General features: G+C 37.4%; 1 protein-coding gene across 3 annotated transcripts in view; it reads right to left on the reverse strand.

Annotated features, from left to right (window-relative positions):
* LOC123680417 (nitric oxide synthase-like protein) overlaps positions 1-18,237 on the reverse strand; it is a 171,100-nt gene that overhangs the window by 54,767 nt on the left and 98,096 nt on the right. For all 3 annotated transcript variants that reach the window (XM_045618310.1, XM_045618311.1, XM_045618309.1), the window contains exon 5: positions 11,555-11,836. In XM_045618310.1, the coding sequence (XP_045474266.1) occupies positions 11,555-11,836 (282 nt within the window). The remainder of the gene's footprint in view (positions 1-11,554; positions 11,837-18,237) is intronic.

Consider the following 18,237-nt stretch of genomic DNA (forward strand, 5'->3'; position numbering starts at 1 on the left):
AAGACGTGATAAACCAAGACGTTTCGAGTAATTAAAACTAGAGTAAAAGACGAAATTCAGTACCGTAGTGAGGAACTTGTAATTAGGACGTTATTAGGATCTTCTCAATACTGAGTTTGTACTGTATGATTGTGGCTTTGTAAATGGATGTAAATAATTCAAAAGAGTTTAATTATTACAAATATCTACAAATACCTCTAGACGATCGATTAACCAAGCCTACATAGATAATCGCAGTGGACCAACACATTATTCATAAATTGATTACGAAAAATTGTAAACTCTTCGTTTTTTTCTCCAGATTTAATTCATTTACTTCTTGCTATACCATCTATGTTTCACCAAAAAAAAATTGAAATTTCAACAGCTCCTTCTGGGTCTTGCAGTTTCTTTGTCAGTCAGTATATTTTTCAGCTCCAAAGGCATGACATAATGAAAAGACCCTAGGAATTTTACTGTACAGAACAGGGACTCACCGCGTTCTACATAACGCCAATTGATTCTCCTGGGGTTTCGCCTTCATTTGAATAAATCTCGACCATACGTCCTCTCTCGCCGAAAACTCGGAATAATCAAATAGAGGCATCGTTAGCCGTGTACGCGGGGCATAACGCAGTCCGATCGTTCCCTCACTCGTTATGAACTCGCAACGAATTGGCCCAGACGTTCCACGTCGCAACAACTTTCAAGATATCTAATTTGGCAAAGTTGATATGGCGTATTCCCCCACTCGTTCACTTAATTGTCAGGATGGCGCTCTTCGTCCTAATCCTAGTGCCTCGCTATTTGCAGTCTTGGGTTAGGCGGTTATTAAGTAGTGCCTTCCTTCATCTTTATGGACTATTCGGGAACGTTATTATCACATTCAAAAAAGAGATCTCGAAGCAGCCAGTTCTTGAAGGGGGGTGAGAGTTATATCTAAAATTCCATTATGCGGCTGAATTAACTCTGACACTCTTGTTATCCTTTACCGAGCAACGTTCAATTGTTGGCTTTCTGTTTTAGAATGACGTCTCTGTTACACTTCACTCAATAAGTCCCGAGGATTAGTAAATAGTAAAGACATATATGTAGGCTTGGTTAATCGATCGTCTAGAGGTATGATTCGATTACCTGGCCTTTCGTCTTTTTCTCCGTGACTTTGTTGGATTTGTAATGATGAAATTCTTTTGAATTATTTACATCTATTTACAAAGCCACAATTATACAGTGAAAACTCAGTATTGAGAAGATCCCAATAACGTTCTCATAACAAGTTTCTTACTACTATACGGTATATACTACTATACGGTATACGGTACTACGATACGGTATACGGTACTGAATTTCGTCTTTAACTCTCGTTTAATTGATTACTCGAAACGTCTTCGTCGTACTTCAAGTTTTCGGTCGTCTCGTCTTTAACCTGTTCGCTACTCGTCTTAATCTAGTCCGCGAACCGTCTTTTCGTCTTACGTCTCAAGTTGACCGACCGAACTTGTCTCGTCTTTGATTTGAGTTAAACTGTACCGTCTGTACACGTCTTTGGTTTAATCTTAACTGTGCTCTCTGCTGATTGGAACTACCCTCTCTCGAATATAGATCTCTCTCGATTTGACCACACCCTTAGGAGAAGGTACCATCCCCCTAGTCCAATCAGGGCTTTTGCCGTATCGCCCCCAAAGATTTTCGCGGATTCCTGGAAACCGAATATTCTAGAAGGACTAGAGCCTGAGAAAAAAGATGAAACACATGTGGTATGACCGTATTGTCTTCGAACCTTATCAACCCCCCAATAAATCTCTTAAGTTTTACCACCGACCTGACACATTTCTTCGACACCCCGAAGAATAACACATCCTTTGTGCATTATGTACAATAACCATTCGTTTCCTGTAAACTCATTGAATTTGTCATGCCCTTGGCACTTGAAGAGACTAAGCATCCGGTTGACCATCTCAATTATTTACAGGGAACAATAGACTGGGTCCTACATATATTGTTCTTAAAAATTTGACTTTAATCATTAACATAGTCACCTTCAAAAATGACACTTGATACATGTATTCGAACGCTCCTTAACTTTGCAATAACTTTTTTGTAGGCAGAATCGCTTTCGTTTTTGAAAAAGACTTCAATCTCTGCAATCACTCCAAATTACTTTTATAGATGACTTTTAGAATCTTTTCGTTGCACAACATTCTATATTCGGCTTGAAACCACCTATTGGTATCGAGTGCACTTCTATTTTCATTTTGAATTTTCGAGTTACAACTTTACTCGAACAACGAATATTTCTATATTTGTTATCACACGATATTTATGGTAATATTGAAGTTCTCATCGTGTCTTTCCAAGTCAATATTTGTATATTCCCGCGATTCGAAACCACCTCTCGACTCTGAACGGAGATAGTTCAGAGCAGAAAGAATAAAATTATCATACATGGGAAGGCAAGGGTTCGTGACTCGAAAAACGAGCAGATCTGATGAGGGGTGCGCTTGAGAAAATACTACATTCCGTCTTATCTAACTGGTTGATCGAATTACCTGTTTGAGAGAATCGTTTGCTTCAACATTTCCGGAGGCTATCTCGTTCGAGACTCATTACTGATGCATGGCTGAAGGGACGAGGAGATTCGACGTAAAATTTCGGAGTTTCGGGTCATTTTGATGAGAGTAGCTTTTCCGAAATGAATGATTAATCGGATAAGCGGATTTGTAGGTTTGGGATCGACAAATAGATCGTGCAGTAATAGAAATTATTTCAGTATGAATAATTCGTTACGTTGATCAAATTAGAGTTTAAGCAATATTTTTCACAATTAGGTATACACTTTGCTCCAGCCATTTAGCAATATATGGCTGTAGCGGTGAGTGGTGGTCAAAATAAATAGATCCTAGATGTCATACAATAAGCTTAGGTATTTGATAACATAACGCCATCGAAATATTAGTCGATTTTTGTCTGCGTTATAAAGTTATTCTCTATCAAACATGCCAGCTTCGAGCCAAATTCTCGTCATTCGCGGGAGGTTTTAATTTTCTGCTTTGATATGAAGAAATCTGCGGCTGAGGCTCATCGAAAGCTCTCAAATACCTATGGTGAGGCCGCTATTAGTGAAATAAAGTGCCGAGAGGGGTTTCAACGCTTCAAGAACGGTGATTTTGACGTAGAAGAGCAGCATGGCAGTGGAAGGGAGAAGGTTTTCGAGATGCAAAATTGGAGGCATTACTTGATCAAGACTCGTGTCAAACGCAAGAAGAATAGGCAGGATCATTGGGAGTGACGCAACAAGCCATTTCAAAACGCCTGAAAGTCGTGAGAACGATTCAGAAACAATGAAATTGGCTGCCTTATGAATTGAAGCCGAGAGATGTTGAACGGCGCTTCAAACGCCTTGAGACTTAAATCTGTGTCCTAATACTGCATTATGTCCCTTGTGGAAGGACTAATTCCCAAGATCGACGGGCAATCAACAAACCTGGGTTTTCTTCAACGCTCCGGCTACAGCAGCAATATTCTCTGTTGTTTTTGAGCGACGCACAGGGTCGCATCCTCTACATCACTAACTTGCCTTCACAGCTGAAATTGTTTTGATAGTTTTCCTATTGCCGACCAAGAAGGTGCTTCAGGACGACCCATAAGTGCATTTTGCGCACTGTGACTGCAAAGTTTTCACCAGTTTTGGAGTGAGTTTGAAGAATTTCAAATGATTTTTCGAATCGTGTATCTTTCCATTTTAGTAATCGCTTAGTTTTAACTTATCAAATGTAAGAAAATGAATGCTGGCCAGAAAGCAGTCTATTCAAAATGAAAACTCCTAGGTTGTTGCACAGATTTATTTCGTATGGCAGAGAGTATTTTTCTAAGAGGAGGAGGAGAGTAGAAATGCAAAAGTAAGTATATTGAGTAATTTTCGCTGTTATGTTGACAGCAACTCTATTATGTTTTCTATAGCGAGAGGAAATACTCACATTATTCAGCGTGTTCTCGGGTCAGAATACATTTAAATTCCAGACAAGGGACCTGAACTTTTGGGTGCACTGAGTTGGTAGAGCAACATCCGTGAAATTAGAAATAATTATCTTTTGAATATTTATTTACTTGACCTGAATTTTTCTGTTCATGTGTGCTCACCGCATATTAAAGAACTATGGAATTTCTGCGTTTGAATTAAAATTTGCATTCAGAAATCCTTTTTGTTTATCTTTGGAACCTGGAACATGAACGATTCAAAGCAGAATTTATGGTATCCCAAATTGGAAACTGGAATTGACTTATTCAGCTTGTTATTCTTTCATTTATCCACTTGTTTCGTGAATTTCTCGATTTAGAATTTGATCATATGAGCAATTTTCGGTGATTTTTTTTCGAGGCGATTTAATTTGATAAGTTTATTATATACTCACAGTATAAGGTACTGGTAGGCAAGTGCAAGCAACGGCGTCCGAGGTTGGTCAAGAAACTTGCCCGAATTAATGGAATTTCAAATACTTTTCTTTTTTTGAAAGTATGAAAACTCTTATTGGAAAACCTTTATATCCTACCAGTTATTTCTGTTGTCATTTTCTAGATTATGTTTTTATTTGAAATGCTCGAATCCTATAACGTAGGCAAATTTTACGATGCTCTCCAACCACCTTTTTCTTGGTCTTCCTACGTCTCTCCTTCCAGTGGGTTTTCGATCTCGTGCTATCTTTATAAGTCTTTCATAGCCCGCTCTACCAACATAATCTTTCCATTTTCTGCGCCTCTTCCTGGCGAATTTCCCGATGTCTATCACTCCACATTCTTCCCTTATCGCCGAGTTCCTTATGCGATCTCTTCTGGTTTTTCCAACTATATTCCTCAGTGTACTCATTTCGGCCGTACGTAATAATTGTTTAGTCCTACTCGTGTCAGCTCGTGTCTCCGCAGCGTAAGTCAATACGGGCTTTACCATCGTTTTATAGATCTTAACTTTACTCTCTGTCTTGAGGTAATTATTTTTCCATGTCTATCACTTTGTAAACCGAATCGTGACTCGTCCGAAAAAAGTAGGTTGCGCCATTGTGGTAAAAGCCAGTCTTAGTGGTATTCTGGGTAGCTCTATGTACAGGTGATAGCCGAGGTGCTCTTAAAGGTCTTTTTACCCTTAAATTTGGGTAATGCAACCGTCTCCTTATGGTAATGGTTGAGACTGCTCGTCTATAGGTTTCCAAAATATGACTTCGAAGGGCTGTTACAGATATCGTTCGATTCCTTTGAGTGAAATTTGCGATATAATGGTCTTCCCTTGTGAATGTTACTCTGGGTCGACCAGATACCGGTCTCCGGGCAACGCTGCCGGTTTTCAGGAAAAGGTACAATCTGGTGGTTCAACAAAGCTTTTTGATGTAAAGCTACTATTCTGACCCGGTCAAACTGAGGAATTGGATGTCTCACCATTCTCCACGGAATATTCTCAATATTACAACTCTCGTTATTATCTGAAAACTTCGAATACATCTGTATTCTCCCCAACAAGAAACATTTTTTGCTGGTTTATTGTTTACATTTGAATGATGAGATAGTGAAGAAACCACACACAGAAAATTGTCATGTTACAATAAAAAAGTTGATAGTTGATACGATGGGGACTTTTGACGATATGGGTATATAGATATACCAATTGTCTCATGAATGACGTAGCAATGCTCTTGACGTTATTATTATTATTTGAATTGGGTTCGTTGTGGCTCGGTCAGCCTTCCAGAAACTGCGACCATGTAGATTTTTTTTTATTCTCTACCCTACTCATTCATGGAAACCCAGGGAGGTCGTCAATGACGTTAATAAAACTGACAACCTCCTTAGGGGCCTTGGCCGTTACCTCTCGGGTATCCAGGACCAGCTTCTCCATATAAATGGTTCTTAGGCCAGCCTGCTCTGGACACTTGCAGACCACGTGTTCGACTGTTTCTGCTTCTTATCCACAGAGCCTGCAAATCTCATCTGCTGACTTTCTCATACGATACAAATGATGTTTGTACCGACAGTGTCACGTCAGCAGGCCCACCATCACCCGAAGCTCGGCTCGTGACAGCTTCAAGAGCTTTCTGGCGTAGGTAGGTGAAATCATCACGAATTTCTTGGCCTGAGTAAGTCCAGGAGTGTTAGTCCAATGAGTTATCCTGTTATTCAACTCCCATTGCTGGACCACAGTCTGATATTGGTCTTTTCCTAGCCCACAGAAAGGCTCAGGTTCAGCAGGTGTTAACCTTGATGCACTTTTTGCAAGTTCATCGGCTTTTTCATTTCCTTCAACACCACAGTACCCTGGTACCTTTAGTAGAGTCACTTTATACGCCTTGATGTTAGTGCTTTCATCATTTTTGTACTTCGTTATATTCAAATCTCAGAAGAAGTGGGAAACTTCAATGAAGAAAGAAAAATAAATTACCTTAATGGTTAATTATTTTTTAGGACATTCAAATTCAGATTGTTCCTATTCACAATCGAATCTCAGTACAGGGTGGGCAAATTTCGATGTTTTAGCACTACAACTTTTGAACCAGATGAGATAGATAAAATCTGATACCCCATTCTTGGTCTCTTTTTCTGAGAAACTAACAAGGGTAATATTCATTTTTGGCCACCTTCTTTTGTTTTCGAGTTATAAGCGAAAATTGGAAAAATGGCGATATCGAAAAACATTTATATCTCCGCTAATACTGATGATAGAGCTCTGAAATTAAAACATTATACAGGCACTTTTTTACGTGGAATCCAGTGGCGTGCTCGTATTTTCAAAAAGGTTTTTAATTACGAAGCTATGACCCAAAGTTATGTTTTTTCAAATGGGAACACTAGATTTTTGTGCCATTTTTTGAAAGCTTAATTTTTTCTGATTTCAAAAATATATAACATCGTATCATCTGGTTCAAAAGTTGTAGAGCTAAAACATCGAAATTTGCCCACCCTGTACATAACAAAATGTTTGAATTCAAGTTCAACTATTTTATACTTTCCACGTCGCACAACTTCGCGACAGTTTCTCGATTTCGTAATTTTCCGTTCGCATTTTCCACCCTGCTTCTCATTGACCGTGGGGATCTGAATGATCGAATCTATAGGACGGTAACGAAACATGGAGTTTATTTGCCATCCTGCACAAATAGATTTCTCGGGCAGATATGTACATTTCCTTATTCGCGTGTTTGAAAGTATACCGATTTTCTTTATGTTCTTACTTCCGAACCGTGATTCAAAAGAATCCGGGGGATTTCTCAGGTTGGGAAATCGGAAAAAGGAAAACACTGAGTCGTTTGAAGTCCTCCCCTTTCGACGAATCATGTTTATGTGTTTCTGTTTGATTTTATACGAATAAGGGTCATCAGTGTGTTCGAATATTTATTTGTATTGATTGAACACGTATTTCACACGATTCGCTTTTGATCTAATTTCAAAATAAATATGATAAATGTGTTGAGGAGCTGTACGAGAAATGAAATATTTTTTTCCTCGGGATATTATTCAGTGATGAATCACCCGAAAGAAAGACTGTTCTATTATTCTTAATTGGTTTCCTTAAAAAATACCCGATTGAGAATTTCAGGGTAAATTCTAGATGTGAATGGGAATATTTGATAGAATTGTACAGAAAGGTTTTATTTTCTTTATTTCTTAGAGTTCTAGTTTGTTTTCATCTTGAATATCTTTCTTTTTTTTTTTTTTGGTTATTGGCCTTGCCTCCACTATTCAATGATAATAAAAGTGCACAACCAGCCGACAAACTCCAGGGAATTTACCATTAGAAAAACAATCCTAGATTTAGGTTAAGATTCAAGGGATGTTTCATTGCACCAAGAACTTAAGGTCTATTGTGCCTTCCATCAGAGTAGATCTCGTCATAAGTCGTCGTAATCTAGAGCTCACCCTCCAATTCCAGAGTTCTAATGATCTCCACTATCTGGGATACTGAGGAGGTTGTACTTACATAACTTACTTTTGCAAGTCTTTTTTCCAAAGGATTTTTTGCATTGGCTAGCGATGGCGAGGCATTCCGTAAACAGCTGATTCGAAGGTTCTTCTTCCCCCTCTCAGAATCTGCACTCGTCGTTTTCTGCAAGACTGATCTCTTCTTGAGACAGCAATGCTCCGTAAGGAATCCAGTGAGCAAGTCAATCATCCTCTTGCTAACAACTAGATACTTCTTAGATCTTGCAGTACCAAATTTTTTAAGAAAGATTGAACCCAGAAAGTTTCTGCCAGAGGGTTCCTCTTTCGGTTTTTGCCTTCTTTTTTCTCTTCTCTTTCTTTGAAACTCTTTCTTGTAAGAACATTTACCAATACCAGAGAAAGGTTCTGAGAAATGGAAGGAGTTTGTACTCTTTTTCTGGAAAGTTTGCTGGTATTTTCATTTTCTTTAATTTCCGGGAACCCAGACTGAAAAAAAATTGTTATTCTTGCCAATATCATTGAGTGTTTCTCGCCACTTCAATACCATCTTAGAATCGATAATATGTGGGCTCAATGTTTTGATTGCAGCCTTTGTAGTGATGGCTGTTTTTATCTTATCGTTACTGGTTTGATCCACTGATGGTACGTAGTTGGCCAGAAATGACCAGGCTCTCTGATTTCTAATAATCTCATTGCCGGTACCTTCCCTCGATGATCTAAAGTCATTGCCTTGTCTGGCAGAACTTATTCCACTTCTATAATAGATACTCATGCGAAGTCTGAACAACGTTTGTCTACAAGCTTACATTATCTACATGAAACTTAAGAGTGATTCGATATTTCAACAATAGATGAAAATATTGAAAAAATAATTCAATCATTCATTGTGAATTAAATTTTAAGTATACTTTGAAGTAGAGCAAAAATGAAGTTACTACGAAGCACTACCGTTATACGGAATTTGGAAGAGCAAATTTTTGAAAAAAAATCAAACCTCCTGGAACAACTATGGTTTTTCATTACTGAAATATAACAATTCTACCACAAGCAATACCTTTAGTTCAATTCAATAAATAAAAGTTTATAGAAGTTCCTAGAAATGCAAGTATGTATCAGTACACCCTCATTTGTACACTACCTATTCTTTACTGGTTCAGTTCACTGAAGATCCTCATTTTATACCGGATGTACCTGATTATAAAACTTCCGAATTACAGATATGAATAGTTAATGTTATAAAACATTCATGACAATTTATTGGGTAGGTAGTTGTGGAAAGAACACGATTTTTTCTCGAAAAAAAAAAAGACATGAGCTTATGTCTCCAATTCAACCATAATTGTAATAAACCAATTATGAACGCTTTGCGGACGTCTAATATCTATGAATTCCGCTGAAATAATCGAGTGAAGGGGTGCATATGCATGCATACCTTCAAAGCTTTTATTGAATCACCGGCTGGTAAATATCACTTCACATTTAATTGAGTTTTGAAAACTCCATAAAGTCATTTTGTTATTTTGAGGTCATATGCAGCAAAATAGACATATTAGCCTCTTCTAACAAATAATAATTATAATTTTCACGAGAACAGAAAGCGAAACTTTGATGTTGTTAATGCTAGAGAAGTAGTTCCATTTTCTAGATGCATCTCATAAATATTGAAGTATCAACAAAGAGAAAATTAGAAATAAACCACTCTATCTATTTTCACTTCCAGAAGATGAAAATTGATTGAGTTCTACAAAATTAAAATTAAACACTTATAAAAAAAAAATTAAGAATAACGTGAATATCACGAAAAATCTCATCAAGCTTAAATATGTTATTTCACATCAACAAAAAAAATCCAAATTTTTATATCATAGGTATCCACAACTTTTGGAAAAGAATATGTTAGTGATAACGTTGTCATTTTTTTGAATATGATATTTCCCTACTGTGCTGTATTAACTCATGTCAAAAAAACAGACGACAATCGCGAAAAACATGACGCCATCAATATAATTCCCTGGAGTGAATTCACCCCACAAGTTTTCACGTTTCGAATACCAAAATATTCACAAAACAGAATAGGAAGGTTCCCGAGAGGGAGACTTTTCATTCCGAATCGCCGAAGAATAGCTCCCTGAAGAAGCTGTTAATCTTGAGGGCCGCGCATCGATAAATCTGCAAAAGAGTTTCATCAGTGATGTCGAAAGACGAAAGAGACAAATATTATTGTGGTTATATAGCATCCCGCCTTTTCAAGATATATGATTTATCTAGAACACTCTACCGACTGCTTTATTTTTATTAGTTCTAGATTTAGACGTGTTTCCGCAAATGGTTTCACTTTCGTTAAACAGCTATACGGATCTGGAAAATACATTCGGTATGATAGAATATTCAACGTTATTCAAGAGAACACTCATGGTTCAGAAGAACAGTGCAACGATCTAAATAACGGGTGTTTTTTTTCGAGGTATAAAACTTTCAGTTGGCATTACTGTTCAATATGGCGACCAATTTAACAGCTGTCAAATGATTTATTCTCAGTTTGGTTTGGCAATTCATCATGAATAACGCTCGCAAATAGTGCAACTTCATTTCGAAAATAATGGTTCTGTACGGAATACGTATTGCGCACTACGTCCATTAGCGATGAAGCGCACTTCTGGTTGAATGGCTACGTCAACAAGCAAAACTGCCGCATTTGGAGTGAAGCTAATCCTCAAGTGTATGTCGAAACACCGTTACATCCAGAAAAACTGACTGTTTGGTGCGCTTTATGGGCTGGTGGAATCATTGGTCCGTACTTCTTCAAAAACGATGATGGCCAGAACGTTACAGTCAATGGTGATCGGTATAGAGCCATGATTACTAAATTTTTCATTCCTGAATTGAACAACCATGATGTCCAGGAGCTGTGGTTCCAACAAGACGGCGCAACATGTCACACAGCTCGTGCCACAATCGATTTATTGAAAGACACGTTTGGTGACCGCCTAACTTCACGTTTTGGACCTGTTAATTGGCCTCCAGATATTGTGATTTAACACCGCTAGACTACTTTCTGTGGGGCTATGTAAATTCGTCTAATTATTCGTTCTCCAACTGTTGGATGCATTATAAGAGACTATAGCGGTTCAAAATAAAGTAGATGAAGTAGAATATTCGTTAATCGAAATATTTATTTGAAGAAAACTCAAATTGAAAAATTGCACTGTCAATCAATTGAAAAGACAAATAATTTATTGTTGCCTTTAAAGATAGGTCGACAGCTTCCGATGTTTGTGAAATTATTGAGAAATTCGAAAAATGTTTGCCAACATTGAAAGATTGACAAACCATTAACAAAACTCGTCTGAAAAAGAAGTAGGTGTGTGTGCAGCTGCAATTAGTACTAGAGCAACTTGTTCGATAAAACAAATTGCTGAGCAAGGCAATATGAGCAATAGAATGTTCGGAATATTTTGAAAATGAATGGTTACTGATATTTTAAGATTCAAACAAATCAAGAAATTGTTCATGAGGACAAAATAAAACTTATCGGTACCATACAGAGGGTAGTTTTTTGCATCCAACGTAAGAGTTGTTAGAGATTCTCTCACCTTGCATCAGATGACTAGCTCAATAAGTCTATGTATGTAACTAATAGTCAACTACTCACGTTGGGTGAACGATAGGAACATCAAGAAGTAGCTCTGGAGGAATGTCGAAATAATCAGGATCGTGACCATTAGCAGAAAGTACCAAGGGCAAGATGTCTCTCTTTGTTCCAGCGCCTTTCCAGCCCAGCTTCAAACAAACCTCCGTGAATTCCACATTGATGGGATCTCCCAGAATGGATCCATCAGGTTGTTTGTAACCAGCATAACCAAATAGTTGAGCGTTCCATACACGGAAATCATGCTTTCCATCGGTACGCTGGGGGAATACGGTGATTGCAGATCTGTGAAAATAAATCAAATTATGAACTTATGAGGAATTCAAAAACAAACTTTATAGTATTTCATGTTTAGTAGGAATACTAGGTATTATTAGCACTATCATCAATAGTGACTGTCCTTCTATAGGTACCTCTTAAGTCTTCACGGGTATATGAAACTCTTAATACGGGTATATCTTTCTTGGAAAGTTTTTTAGTTCATTTCAATTCAACGTTATGCTATTCTGTAAGTATTCTGTAAGTATAAATATTTAGCTATAGCTAGCTAAAGTGATTTAGTGCTTGCGCTTTCAAACTATCAAAATACCAGCGAGTGACTTAATTTTTGGAACGTCAACCAACAGATCTTGGTTTTTAGTGCTTACTTCTAAGGGTCCGTTGAGAAAAATCTTTGAATATTTGAGCCTTGGTGGCTGCGCTAGAAAAATTTCAAATAATTAGGCAGATAACCAAAAAAAAAAGGCGTGGCAGATTATAAGCTGCCGATCATGGGTACTCTAATATTCTTTATCGAAAAAACATCATTAAATTAATTCGTGAAAAATACGGAGCAAAAATAATTTTATTGACTTGAATACAATGAAAAAATGAGTATTAGAAACATCGAGTGAAGCAAACAGTTAACATTTTACTGTGCAAAATATCTGAAGTCAGCAATATTTCCTTCTTGTCACTACAAGTTTTTATTTTAAGTGAAATGAATTAATAATACTCAGTGGGTAGGTAATAGGTAAATTCATGGCACCAGCTGACTTGACTAGATAGAAGATTAGAAGATTAATTGAGCACCGTTCAATTAGTCGACTAATTCCAAACAGATTTGAATAATTTACGTAAATCAATAGGTAACAGCTTAGCAACTAATTGCCGATCTGATTAAATTGGAAATTCATTTACGATAAGCAATGAAAAATTGAATTATTTAAGTGATCTGCCAGGCGATCTTTTGTGTTCTGTTATGAGAAAGAGATTCACATCTGAAGAAAGTCCAATTTATGCAAATATTTAAGTGATAATCGAATTGAATCAGTATCGAGCCTTGTTGAGGGCCATAGTTGTCCTTCTATTTCTTGGGAGGTCAAAATTCGTTTTGAAAATATACTTCGTGGATTGTAAATGATAATTGGCAGTCGCAATGGATTTTCGAGAAGAAGAAACTGAAAAATAGTGTCCACTATTGAATAGGTACAAACTCTCCAGAGTGTGTTCTAGGAACTCCCAATGAGTTTCAACTGTTTGTGCGATATCTCGAAGCAACTCCACCCCCACTATCAACCCACTTCAACCAGAAGGAAGGACGATTTCACCCTAGGATGCCTATCTTGGTGTGAGTCTTATTTCCTCCACGATCTCCTGTTCTTCATTTCAATGACAGAATTGCATGAATAATTGGAGGTCATTGCAGATGACAAGGAATTTTTATAATAACTTTATTTCCAAACCATTCAAGATATACTTTCAAGAAATAACCTGATGGATCTTTCAGACAAATATGACGTTTTCGAAAATCCGATAACGGGATGCTTTTTAACAAATCTGTGTCTCAAAAACTGCGTTGAAAAATATAGGGTATCTTATTTCAGAGGCACCAAGTCTCCTCTATATTTCTAATTAATTTCTATGATTTGTTATCAGTATCATTATTGTTATTTCGAAAAGAGATCGGGAGCCCTTGTTGATTTTGCTCTAAGTCTTATAGTTCTCGCGATGCTTTCAGTGAGTATCGAATTTGGGACACCCTGTACACGATTTATTTGGAATTAGTTGACGAAGTTATAAAAAATCGATCGATAGGTTGGATTATATCTAATTGTTCCTTACATTTGATATAATTCAATCAGTTGCCCTCTCAAAACTTTGAACAAAAATTTTCTTTGTGGCTTGAGGACGAGTTTGATGTTCTATCGGGTCCTTAGCGACTTTTTAGTTCATTGACATTTGAGTGGACAGTCGAGATGAAGTCTATATTTTCTAGTCTCTTAATCTTCAAAATATGCATCGCTGAAGTTGAATCATTATTGATTACAATTAATTAATCAATCAATCTGCCATGGAATACGATATTGTGCATTCGTTAACAGTACCTATCCATTTCTTGCGTTTTCATAGGAACAACTCTTTAAAAGCCTAATTCCATTTGTCTATCAGCGAGGTGTGTGCAAAGAGCCGTGAGGAATTATATTCTCACAGTGAGAGCGACACATAGTCAAGTTCAGTAAGCTATGAGGAAGAATACTCTTCTTTTCATAGCACCTGCAGTTGTAGGAAAAATAGTTTTGGAGTAACTAATAACTTTTACTACACAATGTCATTCATCACATTTCTGGCTCTAAATTAAAAAACTACATACATTGTGACGAAATTATAAAGTGATCGGTTCGTAACGGATCAAATTTTGCTATCATTCTGCAGATATTTATTGTAGTGAGCAAGTATGAATTTTAGGATGGACGAAATTCCCAATGTTGATGCTTTTAAAGCAGAAAAAAAAAACTTAAAAACAGAAGAGTTCAAGCTCCGCAGTGTATCCATCACACCCTGTATTTTCGTAAGGTCCCTACAACGCAAACACAGGTTTCCCGTTCCCTACAACATGTTGCCAACTGAACTGCAACTCATCAGCTCCACAACGATACGTATGCAAATCCTATCGAACGCCCACGCAAAGAACCAGCATTTTAAAATACATGCGTCCTCTGTGCCGAACCCTTTATGTAAGAGAAAATGAAGATCTTTTCGAGCATTTTCAACGAGCGCGATCAAACATTTCGAATTCCTGTGTGTGTGGCCTAGATGTCAGGTGGCCAGACCGTCGTCATATCTCTGCCTCACTGCATCAATTTTTTTCCAGGGGAAAGCTGACTCGATTTTCGTCCAGTTCCTATTTTATCAACCAGTGTATGCAAATTATTCTTCACACGTTAAATTTTAGCCGGCTCATAATGAATACTGAAAAAGTCACGTTATTTTGTACGCTAATTTATAAATGAAGTTATTCAAACTTTTCAACGCTTTGCTTGCTGATGAAATGTCGTTTATTGAATTGTGTCTCCCCCCAACTTTTACTAGTAGGTACAACTCGTACGGCACCCAATTTCCTTGTTTCTGAATCATTCCTATGACTTTCAGGCGTTTTCAAATGGCTTGTTGCGTCATTCTCAATGATCCTGCCAATTCTTGTTGCGTTTGACACGAGTATTGATCAAGTAATACTACCTACTTTGCATCTTCGAAAACCTTCTCTCTTCCATCGCCATGCTGGTCTTCGACGTCAAAATCACCATTCTTGAAGCGTTACTTTCGGTACGTTCTTTTACTAATAGAGGCCTCACCATAGTCATTTGAGAGCATTCGATGAGCCTCTGCTGCTGATTTCTTCATATTAAAACAGAAAATTAAAACTTCCCGCAAATGACGAGAATTTGGCTCGCAAGCTGACATGTTTAAACGAGAATAACTTTATGATGCAGACACAAATCGACTAATATTTGTTTGTTGGAGCACTGGTAGTTTAGAAAAATTCAAAAAGAAACTTTCATTCAATACTACACTTTCTGGTTTCTGTTGTGTCTGCTACCGATTTCGAGAAAAAAGTTCCAATTCCTATTGAAATTTGTCGCACTTATTCACTAACACCTTGTAAAGGGTGTTTCTTTTAGAGCTATGGAACTTTAAATTGCAATAAAACAACGATGGTTTATTTGATTGACATGAATTTTATTTATCCGCAAGATAATCTTGTGGCATTACATTTAAAATATGATTTCAGACATATGACCGCCACGGCTGGCTCGGATGTAGTCCAATCTGGACGTCCAATTTCCGATGACTTTTTCACAAGGTCAAAACGTGAAATTAGGCGGTCACCAAACGCGTCTTTCAATAAATCGATTGTGGCACGAGCTGTGTGACATGTTGCGCCTTCTTGTTGGAACCACAGCTCCTGGACATTATGGTTGTTCAATTCAGGCATGAAAAAGTTAGTAATCATGGCTCTATACCGATCACCATTGACTGTAACGTTCTGACCATCATCGTTTTTGAAGAAGTACGGACCAATGATTACACCAGCCCATAAAGCGCACCAAACAGTCAGTTTTTCTGGATGTAACGGTGTTTCGACATACACTTGAGGATTAGCTTCACTCCAAATGCGGCAGTTTTGTTTGTTGACGTAGCCATTCAACCAGAAGTTACAAGACGATAAAATGGACGTAGTGCGCGATACGTATTCCGCACGGAACCATTATTTTCGAAATGAAATTTCACTATTTGAAAGCGTTGTTCAGGCGTGAGTCTATTTCTGTTGAATTGCCAAACCAAACTGAGAATAAACCACTTGACAACTGTTAAATCGATTACCATCTTGAACAGTCATGCCAACTTGAAGTTATATACCTCGAAAAAAACACCCGATCTTAAAAGAAAAAAACATGTCATGCTAAATATCTCGATTACCATCTTGAACAGTCATGCCAACTTGAAGTTATATACCTCGAAAAAAACACCCGATCTTAAAAGAAAAAAACATGTCATGCTAAATATCTCGAAAACATCAATTTTTTTTTCAACCTAGGATTGATATAATAAACTCGTTATTTTTCATGTAGAAAAAAACTGTTTCATATTGAAAAACGTTAGGAACTGTCCAAAAAAGTCTACACACCTTATATCGATGAAAATATTGATTTCTATCTCTTCCCCAACTAGGGATGTGGAGCACAGCTCCTCTGTGAGATGACCCCGTATAAATTTAACTCAAGTTTAGACCAGATAGAAAATTATCTTTTGACGATGAAGTCTTATTTCAATAAAAGCTTATCTTCGAATTGATAGTTAATCACAAACACGCTTGGATAATCATTAGCGTTGTCCTGCAGTCCAGATTGGCTGACAAGTTCATAGGAGACATTACCCTTCACGACATTTTCTTATTGCTATTCAAAATGTATTCCCAAAGGAGTTCATCAGCTCATCAGATTTCGAATCAAGAAGAGCAAATATCAAACTATGAATTAGGCGATCCAAGAGATCAACCCAGCTTCTGGTTATTCAGATATCTTCAGAAAACCGCCGAATACTTCGTATTTGTAGTATCGCAAAACCTGAAATGTAAAGCCTCAAAACTTCAATTGAATTCCTGTTGGCTTAACCCACGCCAAAAGAGAAAAGGCATTGTAGACTCGGAACTTTTTCAATTAATTCCTACAGCATCTCGGACAGCCTGTGGTCCACTCCAATCAGACCCCTAACACCGAAACCTATCCCCAGAGCGGAAAGAGAATGTGTGAAATGATAAGGAATTCAAATTGAAATTCGAATAACCGACTCAGTTATCAATAAATTTGGGTGAGTCGAAAGGCCTGACGAACAAAAGGCCAAGAGACGTGAGAAAAATCAGCTTCATCCGTAAACGGGAAATTTCTTGGAGAATCCAGCTAGAATTTCAATCTGTTACACCGAGAGAAGTGTTCATTTGATACTATCGAAAAAGCATTATAGTTAATGAATCATTTATAGGATATATGGACAAACAAATATTAGTTTCATGGAAATGAATAATTCATTTGAAATCCCACCAATAATCACCATTTATTATTACACTTCATTTATTTACGCATAACTTATATTAATGTAGGATCCAATTTCTTATTGTTCCCTGTAACTAATTGAAATGGTCAACCGGATGCTTGGAGACCTATTAATTTCTTCAAGTGTCGAGGGCATGACACTTTCAATGAATTTACAGGGAACGAATTGTTATTGTACATAATGTAAAATGGATGAGTTATTCTTCGGGGTGTCGAAGAATGTGTCATGTTGGTTGTAAAACTCAAGAGATTTACTGGGGTTGGGAAAGTTCTAGAACAAGACGGTTGTACCAGATAAGTTACATCTGTTTCTAAGGTTCTAGTCCTTCTAGAATATTCGATTTCCAGGAATCCGCGAAGATCTTTGGGGGCGGTACGGCAAAATTGTGAAGTTGTTAAGAATTATAATTTAAGGCGTCTAACGCGCAGAATTAGCATCGTTAGTTCAATACCTTGCCCATAAGAGCTTTTCAGCTTCGCGTAGAATATCATGTTGATTGCTTCACTAAGACTACATAGGAAATTTAGGAAGCATCTCGAACAGCCTGTGGTCCACTCCAATCAGACCCCAAACACCGAAACCTAGCCCCAGAGCGGAAAGAGAATGTGTGAAATGATAAGGAATTCAAATTGAAATTCGAATAAGCGACTCAGTTATCAATAAATTTGGGTGAGTCGAAAGGCCTGACGAACAAAAGGCCCGAAAGACGTGAGAAAAATCGGCTTCATCCGTAAACGGGAAATTTCTCGGAAAATCCAGCTAGAATTTCAATCTGTTACACTGAGAGAAGTGTTCATTTGATATTATCGAAA

The sequence above is a fragment of the Harmonia axyridis genome, chromosome 5, assembly GCF_914767665.1.
Source record: "Harmonia axyridis chromosome 5, icHarAxyr1.1, whole genome shotgun sequence".
Classification (NCBI taxonomy): domain Eukaryota; kingdom Metazoa; phylum Arthropoda; class Insecta; order Coleoptera; family Coccinellidae; genus Harmonia; species Harmonia axyridis.